This window comes from Xiphophorus hellerii, chromosome 4 (genome assembly GCF_003331165.1).
Source record: "Xiphophorus hellerii strain 12219 chromosome 4, Xiphophorus_hellerii-4.1, whole genome shotgun sequence".
Taxonomy (NCBI): Eukaryota; Metazoa; Chordata; class Actinopteri; order Cyprinodontiformes; family Poeciliidae; genus Xiphophorus; species Xiphophorus hellerii.
In genome coordinates, this window is record NC_045675.1 from 24,533,330 (window position 1) to 24,549,371 (window position 16,042).

A 16,042-nucleotide genomic window follows, 5' to 3' on the forward strand; every position below is an offset into this window, starting at 1 on the left:
CGAGAGAGGCTGAGACAAGACTTACTGTAATTTGATTAGGAAGACTGTCTTTTTGCCCTGCTGAAGCAGTGCAGCAGAAAGAGACACCGCACGCAAATATGTGTGTGCGCGGATGTGCGCTCAAGCAGAGATGAAAATGAGGGAGGCCTGTGAGCTGATTTAAAGTTCACGAGAAAAAAAAAAGATGAAGACCGGCACAACTCCATTAAACTTTACATAAAATTAAGTTTTCTATTTTTACTGCAGAAAATGTGATTATTCTGTGCATTTTGACTGGAAAATCCCTTGGTATTCCTACACGGCAAAAATAGGAAGGCCAGGCAGTTAAATGCATTGCAAGTCATTTTCCACTAGGTGGTGCTGCAAGACAGCCATAACTGCATCCACAGAGAAGGAAGACCTAGGTTTGAGTGTATTTAGATATAAACACTTCTCCATTTTCTGTATTTGTCACCCGGGTGCAAGCCAACATTCAAGTTTATTTGTTGACAACTGAATTTCCTGTGCTGTAAAAAAGCAGATAAGCTAGTTAATTCCAGCATTTTGACTCTTATCAAGAAACTGAAGGTCAAGTTTTGGAACTAAGGCACAGCCACCAACCACTGTGCCATTAAATGAAAACCTTCTGACTCAATTTTCTCCTTAACAACGGCAATAAATCAGAGGAGCGACACTGCTGAGCCGAGCAGTGCCTCTAAACTCGGAGCTTGCCAGTTGTTTCCAACCCAGCCAGTTAGTTCGCTATCGATTCTCTGTCTTGATGTTGTGCCAATATAACCATCTGACCAGGGAGCGCAAGACTCGCAGCAGAAAACTGAAATTCAGAACATGCTGCCCAGAAAGGAAGAGGAAACACCATGAGAAGCGAGACCCACATCTGTGCTTTCCGACTGTAGTGTTGTCACAGGAAACATCTTGGCTTGTTATTCTACCTGCTGCTGCCTCAACACCTCTCAGCCAGCGTTTCTCAGCACTCGCACAGGTAGCGCTGAAATGAATCAACATCTGACTTTACCGAAAGGCCCTGAGGCACAGAAAGTACTATTTAATAGGAAATGATTGTGCGTGTGATCTTCGCCTAGAATCTGTGACAGGATTGGTTAAGTTGAGAAGCACAGATAAATCAGCAAGAGGTTGTAATTCTTCTTTATCCTATTTTTTTACGGATAAATAGATAGTTGTTGCAGACATGTAAATAGTTATAATTCCATTATTCATTCATTACGCCTGATTGGTGCATTTCTAAACTTTAAAACTGTGGCTCCTTCTTTATGTTTCTCAATAAAATGTTTAAATAGAATTTAACAGCCAGAGACATCCCTAAAATATCTGACTGCTCACTTTGTGTTCACACTTGAGGTACTGTCTGCAGCAGAGTATTGTGCAAAAGTTTCAAATCAGCCCTTTTTATTATGCTTCCAAGACAAATCCTAATTAGAAGCCCAAGGTACAAGTTGTCTGAGTTTTCTGGAGATCTTTCAAAGTACATCTTTTTCATGATCATGATTATGTTTTTTTTTTGTTTGTTTTTTGCAGTGTATACTTAAAAACGAGAAAAGTTGGTGCTGTTATGGCACATAAGAAGACCTTAGTCCTTGACGTGGCCGTCGGAGGTTCGAATCCCGGCCTGGTGACTTTTACCACATGTCTTCCTTCTCTCTCATTACTTAAAAGTGTCTCAGCACTTTCAAGTAATGGTCACTAGAGCCAAAAAAAAAACCTTAAAAAAATTACAGAAGTGCAGGAAAAAAGGGGAAGAATAAAGCTTTAAAAAAACTGACTACAGCGCATGAACTGCATCTTAAAGTCATGCGCTTGGGAAATTCATAAAAGATCTGACACATCACCTGAGAGCTGTGTCATTTTACTTGATCATAATCTGCCATGTGCTAACGCTTACGGAGTTAAAAAAAAAAAGAAAGCTGCCCACCTCTAAATAAATGTTTCGCCAGACCATAAGAAAGCCTGTAGAACTGTTAGTGAAGGTCACATTAAGGGATTACTGGGGTTATTGGACTTTCTGGAAGCCAAACATAAGGAAGCAAGGGATGACTCAAAGAGTTTCGCATTTGTGGCCACAACTCATGACGTTACAAGATAAATAGTCTGAAGATTAAACACCACCCACCTAAAGTTCTTTAATAAATTATTACCAGAGGCTTTCATAACCACTCAGGTCTATTAGCGGCTGGACTGTGAGGACACTCAAACGCTTGACAGAAAGCTCATGGAAACATTCTGTGTTTAATAATTCGGTCGGCATGCAGCTGCATATCTCGACCTGTCCTGTCAGGCCCCCTTTACTGGTGCAGTGTGATGATTATCCAGCTCAAGTTCATGGTTTCTGTTCCCACCTGGGGAGAGGTAATTATTGTTTCCCTCCTCTCCAACGGCTGAACCCAAAACTCGCTAAATGAGTACAAACGTCACCACACGCACACACCTTTCTGATGCACACAATACACTCTCCCCTCATTTACACACAGATCCATGCAGACATCTGTTGTTCAGAGTTGGCCTCATTTTGAGGGATTTATTGAATTCTTATAAACATCAATGTGATTTAATACAGAAGTAATATTTGTGTTTACAAGTCAATTTAAGACTCCTGTAAAATACCCGCGAAAATAAATCAGCAATAGAAAAGGGCTGTTAAGTACCATTTTCAGCACATTCATAGCAATCAAAGAAAGGAAAAAGCTCCATCATTTACAGAGAAACATGCCTGTATTGAGATTCATATTGGCTCATTAAGAGGTAGACCAGATTCACCAAATGAACTCTAAAATGTCAAATGAAAACCAGGAAGACAAAGATTTTGTGCTTGGAAATCTGTTCTTTAGACATGGAAGATTACACAAACATTTTGCATCGTCTTATTATAATAACAAAAAAAAATGTATATTATAAATTACAAACAGGTCTAAATATACATAATTTAAAGAACAATAATGCATTATTTCCCCACTACCCAAGAAAACAATTCTATAAGGTCTTCTAAAGGCTAAAAGACATTCATTTCACTGCCGTGTTTAGGCTTACGCCAGTTCCAGAACAAACATTTCTAACTAAAGCTTCACAGATTTCAGGTGTTGGTTTTTTTTTTGTTTTTTTTTTTGGTCGTAGCAGTGCAACGTGAACCATCCTGCTTTTCCACTCAAGGGCGTGGTCATGAGGGAGTGTATGTAGATAATGTCCTGTTGCTTGAGTGAAAATGGAAAGATCCAGACCAGTTTTAACAGGGACAGAAAGAAAGTGAAATAATCAAGTTTGTCGATGAACAGACATTTGGTTTGCTCATAAGGAATCAGTGTATTAGCTGAGAGTAACTCGAGCTACAGGAAGAAATTTGGCCCCAACAGCAAACAGATATTCAAATCCTAAACCACACCTTGAGTCCATAAACAATGACTGTGCTTCCTATGCAAAACAGAAAAGTGACACTTGTGTCACTCTGCAGCTTGTTGGTTTTCATAGCCATCTACTGATAAATCTGTGAAAACATGTCATTCATGCATTATAACCAAAGGAATAAAATAACAGAAACCTAATTCCTAATTCATCCTTATTCTTCACATAAATTCTTCAAGTTGTTTTCTTTTTAAGTATGTCTGGATTGGAAGATCATTTTCTTTGATTGGAACCTTGATTCAACTGTAAAGGGTTACAGTTGTTCTTGTTCATTGTTTCCTTCCTGTTGTTTTTGCTCATCCTCTAGCTGTCTCAGAGTCTTCCACAAAGGCAATGTTGTCATAGAGATTCTGCTGTTGCTCTGGTTCATGGCTCATGGGCTCGTTCAGTGGGACTTCATACAGAGAGTCTCCTCCTGTCACTGTGATCACAGTGACCTCTGGTGGAGAACTCATAGACATGTCGACTTTGACTTCTTCCTCCACTCCCAGAGCCTTCAGGATGTCGCACTTGCACATGGGGCAGGTCCTCCTCTCCAGCAGCCAGGGTTCGATGCAGGCTTTGTGGAAGACGTGGTCGCAGGTCAGCACCGTCACCACCTCGCCCGCTTTGTAGGATTCAATGCAAACGGCACACATAGAGTCAGACGTCGTGAGCTCATCCCCTCGTTTCAGTGTGATCACCTCAAGGCGCCCAATGGCCTTCTTGGCCTCGGATTTCAGCCTGTTCTCGGTGCGCCTGTGCCTGCTCATGCTGTACAGACGGTTTGCGGAGATGAACACAAAGTAGGCGATTGAGGCGGCTGTCACGATGAAGAAGGCGATAGACAGAAAGTAGAGCCAGTACGTGTCCATCCAAGGCCCGTGAGGATTGCCCACTTTAATGTACATGTACACAACAGTTCCACTTTTCACAGAGTTGGCGATCTCTGTGCCCTGAATGTTGCCAATCATGATAGCGACAGCGTCATCTGTTTCGGGGTGAGACATGTAAGTGGTGCCATTTCCACTGCCGTCCACATTGTACACCACCACCCCGGCTGCTCCCTGGTACATGGCGGTGTTGATCTTTTCGCTGAAAGTACAGTTCCCCCTTTTCACCAGCGCGATCCATTCCTGGCTGGAGTTCCGGCCGTAGGAAGTGTCTGGGTTACAGCCTGTGGGATCTCCTTTGGGAACAGCCACATAGCCTGAGAATTTCTCCACTTCAGAGTTACGGCCATACACCCCACACTCACACAGCTTTACCACGGTGTCATTGCTGCTGTGATAATAGTGTGTCTCCAACAAGGCTGTCCAAAACACGAAAGCAGCAGAACGAGGAACAAGCCCCGACATACACAGCAAAATTAGCAACAACGACGGTTGTGTCTTCTCACCCATGGTAACTCTTGCCTTCAAACAACAGGAAATAGTCTGTGAGTTGTGAAAATCTTCTTAATAACTCCTTTTATTAGTCCCAGTTCCTGTTTTGCTTCAAGTCACAGCGATCTGAAGGCAGCTAAAGTTTCAGCCAACCTGCTGTCACCGGTAATATGATCCTCTGGTAACATAACACAAGCTCTGCGTCAGCCACTCACCTCTCGTTATCTTCCTGAACCTTGAACACTAAGCGATCCGCATAGAGGGCGGGGTGGTGCTATTCAACAAGTACGAAAAAATACAGTCAAAGGTGGGCTGTCAGTGAAAGGAATGGAATGATGTTCTAGAAGAAAAGGTGGGATAAGTCCACTGATAAGGAGAAATTCGTAGATCAGTAACTCGGAGCGAAACATTAAGACTAATAAAAGCTCCTGACTTGGTTTTGTAATGATGACCAAAGCAACTCGACCAGTTTTTCTCGTCTGGCTTGTTTCCTTCCCCTTTTTCTCAGAAGGGAGACTCACTGTTATGTAAAGCAAACTGGCAAGTATAGTGACTATTCACGTCATGGTTGAGCCAAGCAAAGACCGCCTCCTCTTGAGACTTTATTAAAATCCTTGTTGTTTTTTCAATCATACAATTTTATAAATGACTGTAAGTTACTGAGACGAACGGAGGCTCACCACGCTGGTGATAACTGAGATGGAACTGGGCATTGTTAAGTTTCCATTGTATCTTCTTACGCACAAGTGAAAACACACAAGCAGTGAGAGATAGACACACACACACAGAGGATTCCAGTGACAGATGAGATGGAGAGGTTTCCTGCCAAGCTGATATTGTACCTCAGCCCACCAACAAGAACACAAACCACAGAAGGCAGCAGGTCTGAATAACTTGCTTATAATAAAACATGACCGCAGCAATATCTGCAAATAAAAAAAGTCTTGCATTTATTCTTTGTGCAACTGCAGCTCACAGCTCTTGACAAAAGAAACTATGACCCTCAAATTCCTAACAACACAGGTTGTGGCGTACAATGAATTAAAACAACAATGTTTTGTTCTCTTAATTAATTTCTCCTGTTGTGTGGAATTAGATGAAACTTTTTAGACTATCAGCACAGGTTTCTGCTGAAATGCTGGCATCTGTTGGTTTTTTTTAATGGTCTGGACTGGGGCAATAAACTGTTGTGCAAGCCACACTGAGAACAATTTGACCAGATAAGAACCCCTGGCAACGGAGTGGTTTCAATGTCCAAATATTTAGAGACATTTCAGTAGCCAGTTCGACTCATTGATATGGGGCAGGCAAGAGAAGCAGGCACTTATAGGAATAAAGATAGCAGAAATTCCTCTGGGCAAGAGATATAGAAGTGAAGAAATGCCGGAGTTTCAGAGACAAAATATGAAAAATAGCAATCAGATTCTTTTTTAGGTCCCATGTTGGTTCAAATAATAACAACATGAGAGGAACCAAAACCAAAACTGGTGACCACACTAAAAGACAATTACTTTAACTGATCCAATGACTAAGTTGATTGGATGTTAAGAAAACCAGTGAAACAACTTAAACCAATTCAAAGACATCTGGGCATTAAAGTACAACATTCAGCTATAAAACCTATTAAATAAAGGCCCATGGTGTTTCTCGAATGTCTGTTAAAATGTGTTTGTTTTTTTCAATAAAAGAATGTGTAATGGCAAATGATTTCAAATCTTTTGTTTTCCACCTTTAATGTGTAATGTTAGAAGAAAATGTTAAAAGAGCTACAGTATAACCCGGTTGAATGAGATTGTATTTTTAAACCAATACTTTCTTGAAGCACCTTGTAGAAGCAGGACTCTAGAAAAACACATCACATGTTGTCTACATATTTTACAATACAACCTATTTCAAAAGTTCCCAAATTCTGTCAAGTTGTGTGGAAATCTCCCCTCTTCAAGTGACCAAACAGGTTTTCTGTCAGCTCTAACGCTGCACTAGCTAGTCCATTCTAAAAATTTACTTTCTTTTGGTGAAGCCATTGCTTTGCTGGCCCATATATGTATGACTGCACTCACACTTTCAGCTTTTTAGCACTGAAACTTGTATTGAAACTGTTTATTGTTCTATCTGCTTTGATTAAAAAAAAACAGTAATCCCAGAGCTTGATGCCCTATCACCACAATAACTTACTGTAAAGATAATTTTCTGTTAGAAATCTCCAGTGTTGTTTTTGTGCCAGACATATTTTTTGGATTTTTTTTTTTTGGTTCAATCATGGTGTGATCTCAGGAGTCACATAAACCTTGTGCGCCAGCAATGGGGGTCTGTCTATTGAGAATCACTGAATCAAGCGTTTCTGTGTGTTTCAGCAACAGACCAAGCGACATGACGGTTCAAATCCACTAAGGGGCGCCATTGACTCAGAGATATTTATGAACAGGAGGAAATGCACGCTGCTGTTTACATACTGTACATCCATACTGACCCATCACAACAAAATAAGCGTGCGCTTTATGGGCCAACCATCATGCAACACACACAATAAATTGATCAACGTTACCTCTTTAAAATATATTTTTGCTGATATTAAATGCTCCTGCAGAACAAACCACAAGCAATCTTAAGAGTAACTCGCATTGAGAACTAACAGGCAAACTCACCCACTGCTTCTGTGGATTAGTGCGGTAGACCTTCATTCTTAGCTGAATGATTCCCGATATTACCAGGGATCAGGAATGAGAGCTTCGGAAATGCTACCTGCTCAAACTCGGGGTGACTTGAGGCATGTCCAAACAAGTCCTGTCCATCAGACTCTGAACACACCCCCTCTTCTGGCACAAGACTGGTAGTGAAAAATATGTGGATAGGATGTCTTGTTAGTTAGGAGTTTACTTTTATTGTCAATAAGGTGACTTTGCAGGATGTCAACTCAATATACGTCAAGATAAATCCAATTGCCGAAGATATGAAGACCATAAATAATTATTTATCCTCATTTTTATAGGTTTATGCCATCAGTTGGGACAAAGGTGAAATCTAATCCATGGCAGCGTTAACCCCAAAATCCTCAGCTTCAGACCTTTTTCACTGTGGTTCTTTCACCACTGAAAGAATAACATGTTTCCGCCTGTTTAAAAAGTGGTAGATCTGCGCTAAAGCCTGCTTATGAGGAATTACACCCTCTGATGCGCCTCAGGCAGGAGTCTGTTCAAGTCAAGTGGAATGACTCGCAACTCGTGATCACCCCCCTCACTCTCACTGTGGTACCACCAGACCTTAAAGGATGCTTCCCCTGCTTTGATATCCTCTCTGTGCAGCTTGTAGTTTAGAGTAGAGTTAGATGCAGCTTTAACAAGCAGTTTCAACTTTCTTTAAATCCCTGAAAACTGCTTAAACTAAGACGACACATGGTTCTCTGGAAGAGCTGTTAATTTCAGTTTATTTTATTTATCTGTCAAATTATTATGGATAACCCTCCAGCTGTGCAGAAAAAAAGGAGAAAGGATTTTATACCTTACTTTTTGGGCTTTGTGCTTTTTTTGTATGCATGTGTTCATCTTGTATCATTTACAGCAAAAACTGCTCAGGAGAACCAATCTGTCAGGGTGCGCCGGGCTCTTGGTAAGCACATGCAAATATTCGGATTTGTGTGGTAGATTAAGGTTTTGTCTACTCACAAAACTCTATAGAAATAGATTTTCTTTAATTAATTCCATAAGATTTCTTTTTAAAGCAACATGTGAATTAACGTGTCATCATTTCTTTCTTTTAAACTAATGGAGTTGGAATAACTTGGCTAAATCTTAAATTTTAAAAATATTATGTTTGTTCTATAGCTTTGTGACCAACTTCTGAAATGTCCTTTTGAGAGTGAAATTGAATATTCTGATGTAGCTTGTTGTTAATAGTTTAAACAACACAAACAGACTATGGCATCTAGGCCTGCTTTTACAAAGGTATTTTGAGAGAGCTCCCCAAATCCCTTTAAATACATTAAAGACCAGATTTGCATCGCACCAGCAAATGTTGCATGTAAAAAAAAAAAACAATTAAGGAACATGCAGACTCATCATAGTAAGATAAAGTCGCAACAAACAACAATGCCATAAAATTCCCAGGAATAGTAAAATAAAAGTCGACAAAAAAGTGGATTACAAGAAGGTGAATATTAGGAGTAGTGGTTCAATGAGTTTCTTAAAGAAACAGTAACCATATTTTGTCATATTGGCTTAAATTGCTGCACTTACAGTTACCCTACTTGACTCTTTGGTAAATGTGATACACATATAGAGGATCATTATCATTGCACAAAGGCATCAGTAAGAGGAAGGGTGCAATCTTGCTTTGCTTTTCTATTTGTAAGGTGCCATTGAGTACTTTAAAATGGGTCTTGTGAAATAAATTCGTTGTGAAAACAGAAATGTGTAAAAATCAAATTACACTATATAAAATGTAATTATATATATATAAAGTTTTGGGATGATATAGGATGTTTTCTTAACTTCACGACTGGAAATTTATCAAGTGTTTGTACAATTTTGAGAAAGTGGAAACATAATTACATTATTTGTTATCTGTCTTTTCCCCAGGTGGTGAAAATCTTCCTGCATCCATAAACAGAATATCGTTTTATTAACATATTTCTTAATCAGATGACATAACTAACAAATCAGTGTCCTATATAAAACATGTAATACCCCTGTCATCGCTTATCACAGATTTTTCATGTGACCTAAAATCAGCAGAGTTCTGTATAATAACACAGCTAGTTTGTAAACCTTTTGTACAAAGAGCACATTTAGATTTTTCCATCAGAAACACGTGAAACATAACCAAATGTATCGTTGTAAGAAGATTTAATCGTGGACTAAAGATTAGTCAGACATTTTATTTTTCACAGAGTAAATTCCATCAAGAATTCAGACAATCTTCCCAGATTCCCCAAACTGCTTGAGTTGTTTGATTGAGCAGATTTTCCCAGTGATGGCTCTAAAGGAGTGTGTTTGTGTGTGTTTTCTGTCGTTTTAGAGAATGAAACAGAATGCATCGCACCACAAGCCTCTGAGTTTCCTGAAGGCTTCTTCACAGTGCAGGAGAGGAAAGATGGGGGCCTGGTCATATATTTCATGCTCATATTCTACATGCTTTTGGCTGTTTCCATAGTCTGTGACGATTACTTTCTGCCATCTCTAGAAGTAATAAGTGAACGTAAGGGCCATGAATATGTAATTGAACATTTGTTTGCTGAAGACGTGCGAATGGCACATCATGTGGTTGTAACACATTTAGTCCTTAAGTTGTTAGGCAAGCAAGAGTTCATCGACTTCTACTTTCAATCAATAAATTATTTCCTGTTTAATTATTTAAAGTATTTATTATTTAAAGTAAGACAAAAACTTTAAAATGGTCTTACTTTGGAGTGGTTGTATTACCCTAATATCATGTGCAAATCAGACTATGTTCGCTTTATTAAGTTAAAAACGATTTAGTGTTCAATCTGCCTGGCGGCCTGTGACTTTCATTGATAACTGCTGTGCCAGGACTAAAGTGCTCGCCAGCGTGTTTTACAGAGGCTGGTTGTGTAAGCTGCTCGCTGTCCTTGGCATTGTTTTAGGACTTTTGCTTAACCTCAGTTTATTGGTGCTGAAGTTCCTGTTCGTCCCTCACCAGCCACCACAGCGCCGATGTTTCTCAATCCATTTGCCCATTGTGCATTTCACACAACCACTTAAATTATCGATGTTGCATAAAGTTATTTTTAAGCACTTGTAATTATTAGCTCACATTACTTATTAACTCAGTTGCAGTGATTGGAAGATTCCAGCTGTAAAAATATTTGTGAAGATAAGATTGTTTTTCTGATATAATCATTTGGTGTGGCAGTACAGGTTTCTACTCTCCTTCAAAAAGGAGAAGCCAATTATTCAAATAGCAAGTTGTAAATTATTTATTACAATGATTTGCAAGACAATTGCCTAGGAAAATCTGATCCCTGCAGAAATCCAAGCAGCAGAGCTGACTACAGGCGTAGCGATAAATTATGACCTCTAGAGCGTACTTATCAAACTATGAACATTTTTCTTTGTAAGTTTACAACTTATGCATTTGGAAGTTTTGTCAAGTATATATATATATATATATATATATATATATATATATATATATATAGTACAGACCAAAAGTTTGGACACACTTTCTCATTGAATTCAATGAATTCAATGAGCTTCAATCAGCTGAATTCAATGAGAAAGTGTGTCCAAACTTTTGGTCTGTACTGTATACTGTATATACGATATATATATATATATATATATAATTTTAAATACTTCAGAATATTTAAAATCTGCTGTACAATAATCATCAAGCTTAAAAGTCGTCCTTTTTCTAAAATATATGTGACACAAAAGCGATCTTTGTGTCTCCCTGCTTAATTTCAGATTTCAGTATGTTGTGGGCCGGCACTGCAGATAGAAATTCAGTATTCCTACTTAAGTAAATGGATTACAGTAGAAATCTACACATTATCTTTCTTGCTAGCTATTTTTTTTTAGACAAATAGTTTATTATTTTTTTATTTCTCGGGTCTCTCTCAGGTCTGGGACTTTCTCAGGATGTGGCAGGAGCTACGTTCATGGCAGCAGGGAGTTCTGCACCTGAATTGGTCACAGCTTTTCTTGGTAATCATGTATAGGGACAACATTTGTACGTACACTATACTTTATGTAGTTTGGGTATACAGTACAGACCAAAAGTTTGGACACACTTTCTCATGAGAAAGTGTGTCCAAACTTTTGGTCTGTACTGTATGTTCCCCGACCTGGTCTGGTGTGACCTAGTAACCTTGCATGCTCTTTGTCTTTTTCACTATTTTTAGAAATACTTCCTCATTGCTCCTGGATCCAACATCAAACTTTGTTGTGTGTTTCTTTTATTAGGGGTGTTTGTAACCAAGGGGGACATTGGAATCAGCACCATTGTAGGATCCGCCGTGTACAACCTGCTCGGAATCTGTGCAGCCTGTGGACTTTTGGCCTCTATGGTACATTTTAACAAACCCAAAGATCTCGGTAGAGATTACCCCCTTATCACCTCCTTGTGTATGAGAGCAGCGTCTTTACTAGGTCAGAGATTGTCTGGCTATGTTGCTCTGTATAAAATATAAACCATTTATTTTTGTTTCCCTTATCAGGCAGGGCGACTCACCTGCTGGCCCCTGTTCAGAGACTGCCTGGCATACGGAATCAGTGTTGCCGCTGTTATTGGGATCATTTCCGATAACAAAGTGTTCTGGTGAGTTTTTGTGTTTGATTTATATGCAGTGACTGCACCTGACGGCTACATGATCTTCAGACCTTGCACAACATACGATGGTTGGTTATAAAAGACAAATACAGATGCTTATTGCAAACCTGTGACCTAGATAATATGAAAATAGATCACAAAACAAATGCACAGTCTTCTTCCTACCCTTCTTGTATTACTTTGATTGCTTACAGACTGTCAGTCCAAAAATAAAACAATCAACATGACAATATAACTACAAACATGCAGTAAAAGGTCAAAAGATATGTATTATTATCAGCTGATCCTACTAGAACCTCAACAGACAGGAGGACAGATCAGGAAACACTGTTTTGTTTTGTTTTTTTCTACAAAATGCTCCATAAAAACATTTCTATTATTTTTCTTCTACTTCAAGCATGATTGACAGCAATAAGAATCTAGAAACAACCGCATGTAAAATACAAGACAATAACTTTTGGACAAAAAATATTTTTATTGTTTAAAGAAACATGCATAGTTAGATGCTGCCATAGATTTTGGCTTTATGCTTGGTTCAGTTTGCCTCAGATCTGAGAAACGTCACGCCAAAGTTGTTTTGGTGAAATGTACTATTATCTGTTTCTCTCTATTTTATAGATTTAAAAACCGAAAGAACATTTTCGTGTATGTAGATGATATTATATGTGTCACTACAGACCATCAGTAGTGCTGATAAATAGTTCATACCTGCACCCTTCACTTTGTTTTATATGTGCAGCAGCCATATTGGATATGGAACAGGGGGCAAGAGTGGCAACTTCTCTCTTTACCAACCTGTCCAGATTGGTTTGGAAAGCATTTCCCTTCATATCATTTGAAAATGTGCTTTGTATTTATCCATTTTGGGTGTTTGTATTTGCCTAATATTCAAATTAGTTTGATGATTTGAAACATTTAGGAGTGCCAAAACAGTATGAACTTAAGAAACATATGAGAGGTGAAAATCCTGTTTTTTTATGGCACCGCATGTCCTTTCTTTGAAATAAACCATAAGTTATTGGGTTCAAAGGTCCTGGAAACAATATAAAGGTGGACCTTGCTTTTTCTGTTGTGATTTGGAGTTGCACCAGTTCAATCTGGTTTCTGCAAATTTCAGTGCCCCAAAATTAAATTCTTACCTGAAAATATTCCTAAACTAGCTTTTTAAATCAGTAGATTGTTTTCTTCTTTAGTGACATGTAGTTTATGGATGGGAGGACCAGGGTGCATTGGGCTCAAGTAGTGAATTACTGCAGTAGCACAAGACCGATGAATGTTTGGGGTTTTTCTGAGGAGAGCCTCCCACAGAGATCGATTCAGATATCAATTCAATTAAATTTATACAGCACAAATTCTCAACATCATCCCAAGGAACTTACAGCAAAATGAAAAGTCAATTCAGTCCAAACACATGGAGACACATTCAAAGTAAAGTACATACATTCCAATTGAACCTACTTATCAAGTTGAGTTTATTATTCAAACTGGTTTAAAAAGTGTTTTGTCTAAGAAAACCCAGCAGATTGCATCGAGTCATTGACTTGCAGTATTCACTTTTCCTAGATGAGCATGTAGGGACAGTAGACAGTCACATGCATGGTCATTGGCTTTGAGGCAATCCCTCACACTGACCATTCATGTTGCGAAACCTGAGGGGAAAGTTTCCCTTAAACAAGAAGAAACTTAACTGAAAGATGTGAGGCTCTCCATGAAACACATCATTAAGGGATTTTTCTTCAGCCAGTACTGAATGTTTGCATCCATTCTGTTGACAGGTACGAGGCAGCCTGTCTACTGCTGATCTATGGGGTCTACATTGTGGTTCTGTGCTTTGACCTCCGCATCAGCGAGTTTGTCCTGAGGAAGCTGAGCCCATGCTGCACCTGTCTAGGTTCAGGTTCTGCTGAGAAGCGTGAGACGCAGCCCCTAATGGGCTGGAACGATGATACCAGCCTGCGAGTCCGTGGACGCTCCAGAACAGACAGCGGCATCTTTCAAGACGACTCAGGGTATTCTCACCTGTCGCTCAGCCTACATGGTCTCAATGAGATTAGTGAAGGTACAAAATACAAGGCCTTCTCAGCATGATGTCTTTGACTGCAGCTCTAATCCTGTGTCTCAGATCTTATTGTCAACCTTCATCCCAACAGAGCAAAGAAGTGTCTTTGCTGTGCCGCAGAGCGACCTGAAAAGGATCTTGTGGGTTTTGTCTCTGCCAGTCATCATTCTGCTCTTCATCACCATCCCCGACTGCAGGAGACGCTTCTGGAAACAATGGTTCATGATAACCTTTTTCATGTCAGCAGTCTGGATCTCAGCTTTCACATACGTGCTGGTCTGGATGGTCACAGTTGTAGGTAAATGGCCTGTTTTAAGGTGATCTCAATACAATTTTGGAAGGTCCTCACTTTATTTCAGTGTTATATAAAGCATTTCTCAAAATTTAAAATTAGACTACCCAAATTCACAAGCCATTATTGTCCTATCCTCCATAGTTGTGCATTTTCAGTATAAGGAAGGCTTAAACCAGCAGGATCCGTAGCAAACCATAGAGGATCACAAGTGTTTGAGACTTGTGAGAAAAACGTCTACTTTGCAGAGTCACATGTGGGTCTGCTGGTTAATTCCTGAGATGCCATTGTCCCAGAGAATGGGGGGTTATTACAGTGTAGCTCCAATGGGCTGTGTGCCAAACCAGTCATAGAAGGATTACGACCCTGAGGAAAGCAAGTCATGTGAGCGCAGAATGTACACACAATACCCAGCAAGTGTTTTACGAACAGATTCAGTCTCTATTTACAATAGGGAAGTGAACTACAAAGCTGAACTAAGATATCAGGACAGATGTCATGTGAGAGCCATAGGTCTCCTGAAGCATGAGATTAGTATCCCATCAGAGAAGAACACACTGAAGACAAAAGAGCACTGACAATAATTATGTATGTTTTTTAAAACTAATGAACTGCAAAACTGATTACTTCAGATTAAAGAGACAGCAAACTATGAAGACTGATTACATGAATGGTTGTTCTTTTAGATATCATGCTCTGGAAGGTCTGTAGAGATTCAATAAGATTTATGGTAACTCCTTCCAAGCCTGCTTTTGTTGGAGGAGATGTAATCTGATTTCTTTTCACAGGTGAAACCCTGAACATACCAGACACAGTGATGGGACTCACTTTACTCGCTGCTGGAACCAGTATACCAGACACAGTTGCCAGTGTGATGGTGGCTAGAGAAGGTAATACTGTCATAAAACCCAGCCAATGGGAGTGGAATCAGAACAGCATCCAACCACATTTTCTGTTTTTCAGGCAAAGCCGACATGGCCATGTCCAACATTGTGGGCTCCAATGTTTTTGACATGCTGTGCCTGGGCCTGCCTTGGTTTATCAAGACTGCCTTTGTGGACACCAACACCCCAGTCGAGGTCAACAGCACTGGCCTGATCTTCACTTCATCCACACTACTTCTCTCCATCGTCTTCCTTTTTGTAGCGGTGCATATCAATGGATGGAGGCTGGACTGGAAGTTGGGAATTGTCAGTCTTATTTGCTACATCCTCTTCGCCACTCTGTCCATTTTATACGAGTTGGGGATTATTGGGAATAACCCCATACGGTTGTGCAGTGACTGAGACCTGACCTTCTTAGGACTGAAGACATTTTCTGAGGCCAACAGCCCCAGCATCCACCAAAAATGTTAAGCTGTTGAGATCAACAAATGTCAAGGAGCAAAGGCACCAATTACAAAACTACCACACAAGCGGATGCATGCTTGGTTACCTCTTTAGATCTGTACTATGCAAGATTTTAACAAAAGGTGGAAGTGTGACAAGTTCAAATAAACATGTCCAAAAATAAACTGAACATCTTAAGGAGTATCACCTTTCAATATGTTGTCAGAAATGCAGCCTGATAAGGTTTTATCACCAGGGAGGACAAGCCATAAATAGTAAAACATTTCCATTTATCCTGTTA

At 39.6% G+C, this 16,042-nt stretch overlaps 2 protein-coding genes across 2 annotated transcripts; one reads left to right on the forward strand and one right to left on the reverse strand.

Annotated features, from left to right (window-relative positions):
* Positions 1-2,506: 2,506 nt before the first annotated feature.
* On the reverse strand, positions 2,507-5,227 carry rnf128a (ring finger protein 128a). The gene has a single exon (XM_032561198.1). It carries the CDS (start codon positions 4,791-4,793, stop codon positions 3,708-3,710), a length of 1,086 nt encoding a protein of 361 aa, XP_032417089.1. The 5' UTR covers positions 4,794-5,227; the 3' UTR covers positions 2,507-3,707.
* A 2,802-nt stretch (positions 5,228-8,029) lies between these two features.
* slc24a5 (solute carrier family 24 member 5) lies at positions 8,030-15,943 on the forward strand. Its single transcript, XM_032560651.1, has 9 exons — positions 8,030-8,381; positions 9,789-9,968; positions 11,354-11,437; positions 11,696-11,799; positions 11,950-12,050; positions 13,838-14,121; positions 14,213-14,419; positions 15,202-15,303; positions 15,377-15,943. Exons 1-9 carry the CDS (start codon positions 8,225-8,227, stop codon positions 15,697-15,699), a joined length of 1,542 nt encoding a protein of 513 aa, XP_032416542.1. The 5' UTR covers positions 8,030-8,224; the 3' UTR covers positions 15,700-15,943.
* Positions 15,944-16,042: the final 99 nt, after the last annotated feature.

Excerpts from the sequence above, each read along its gene's own strand:
- rnf128a (XM_032561198.1), bottom strand. The coding sequence starts at position 4,793 with ATGGGTGAGAAGACACAACCGTCGTTGTTGCTAATTTTGCTGTGTATG.
- slc24a5 (XM_032560651.1), top strand. The coding sequence starts at position 8,225 with ATGGATAACCCTCCAGCTGTGCAGAAAAAAAGGAGAAAGGATTTTATA. Across the intron at positions 11,800-11,949 it reads GTGGACTTTTGGCCTCTATG|GCAGGGCGACTCACCTGCTG; the intron begins GTACATTTTAAC and ends TTCCCTTATCAG. Across the intron at positions 14,122-14,212 it reads TCTCAATGAGATTAGTGAAG|AGCAAAGAAGTGTCTTTGCT; the intron begins GTACAAAATACA and ends TCATCCCAACAG.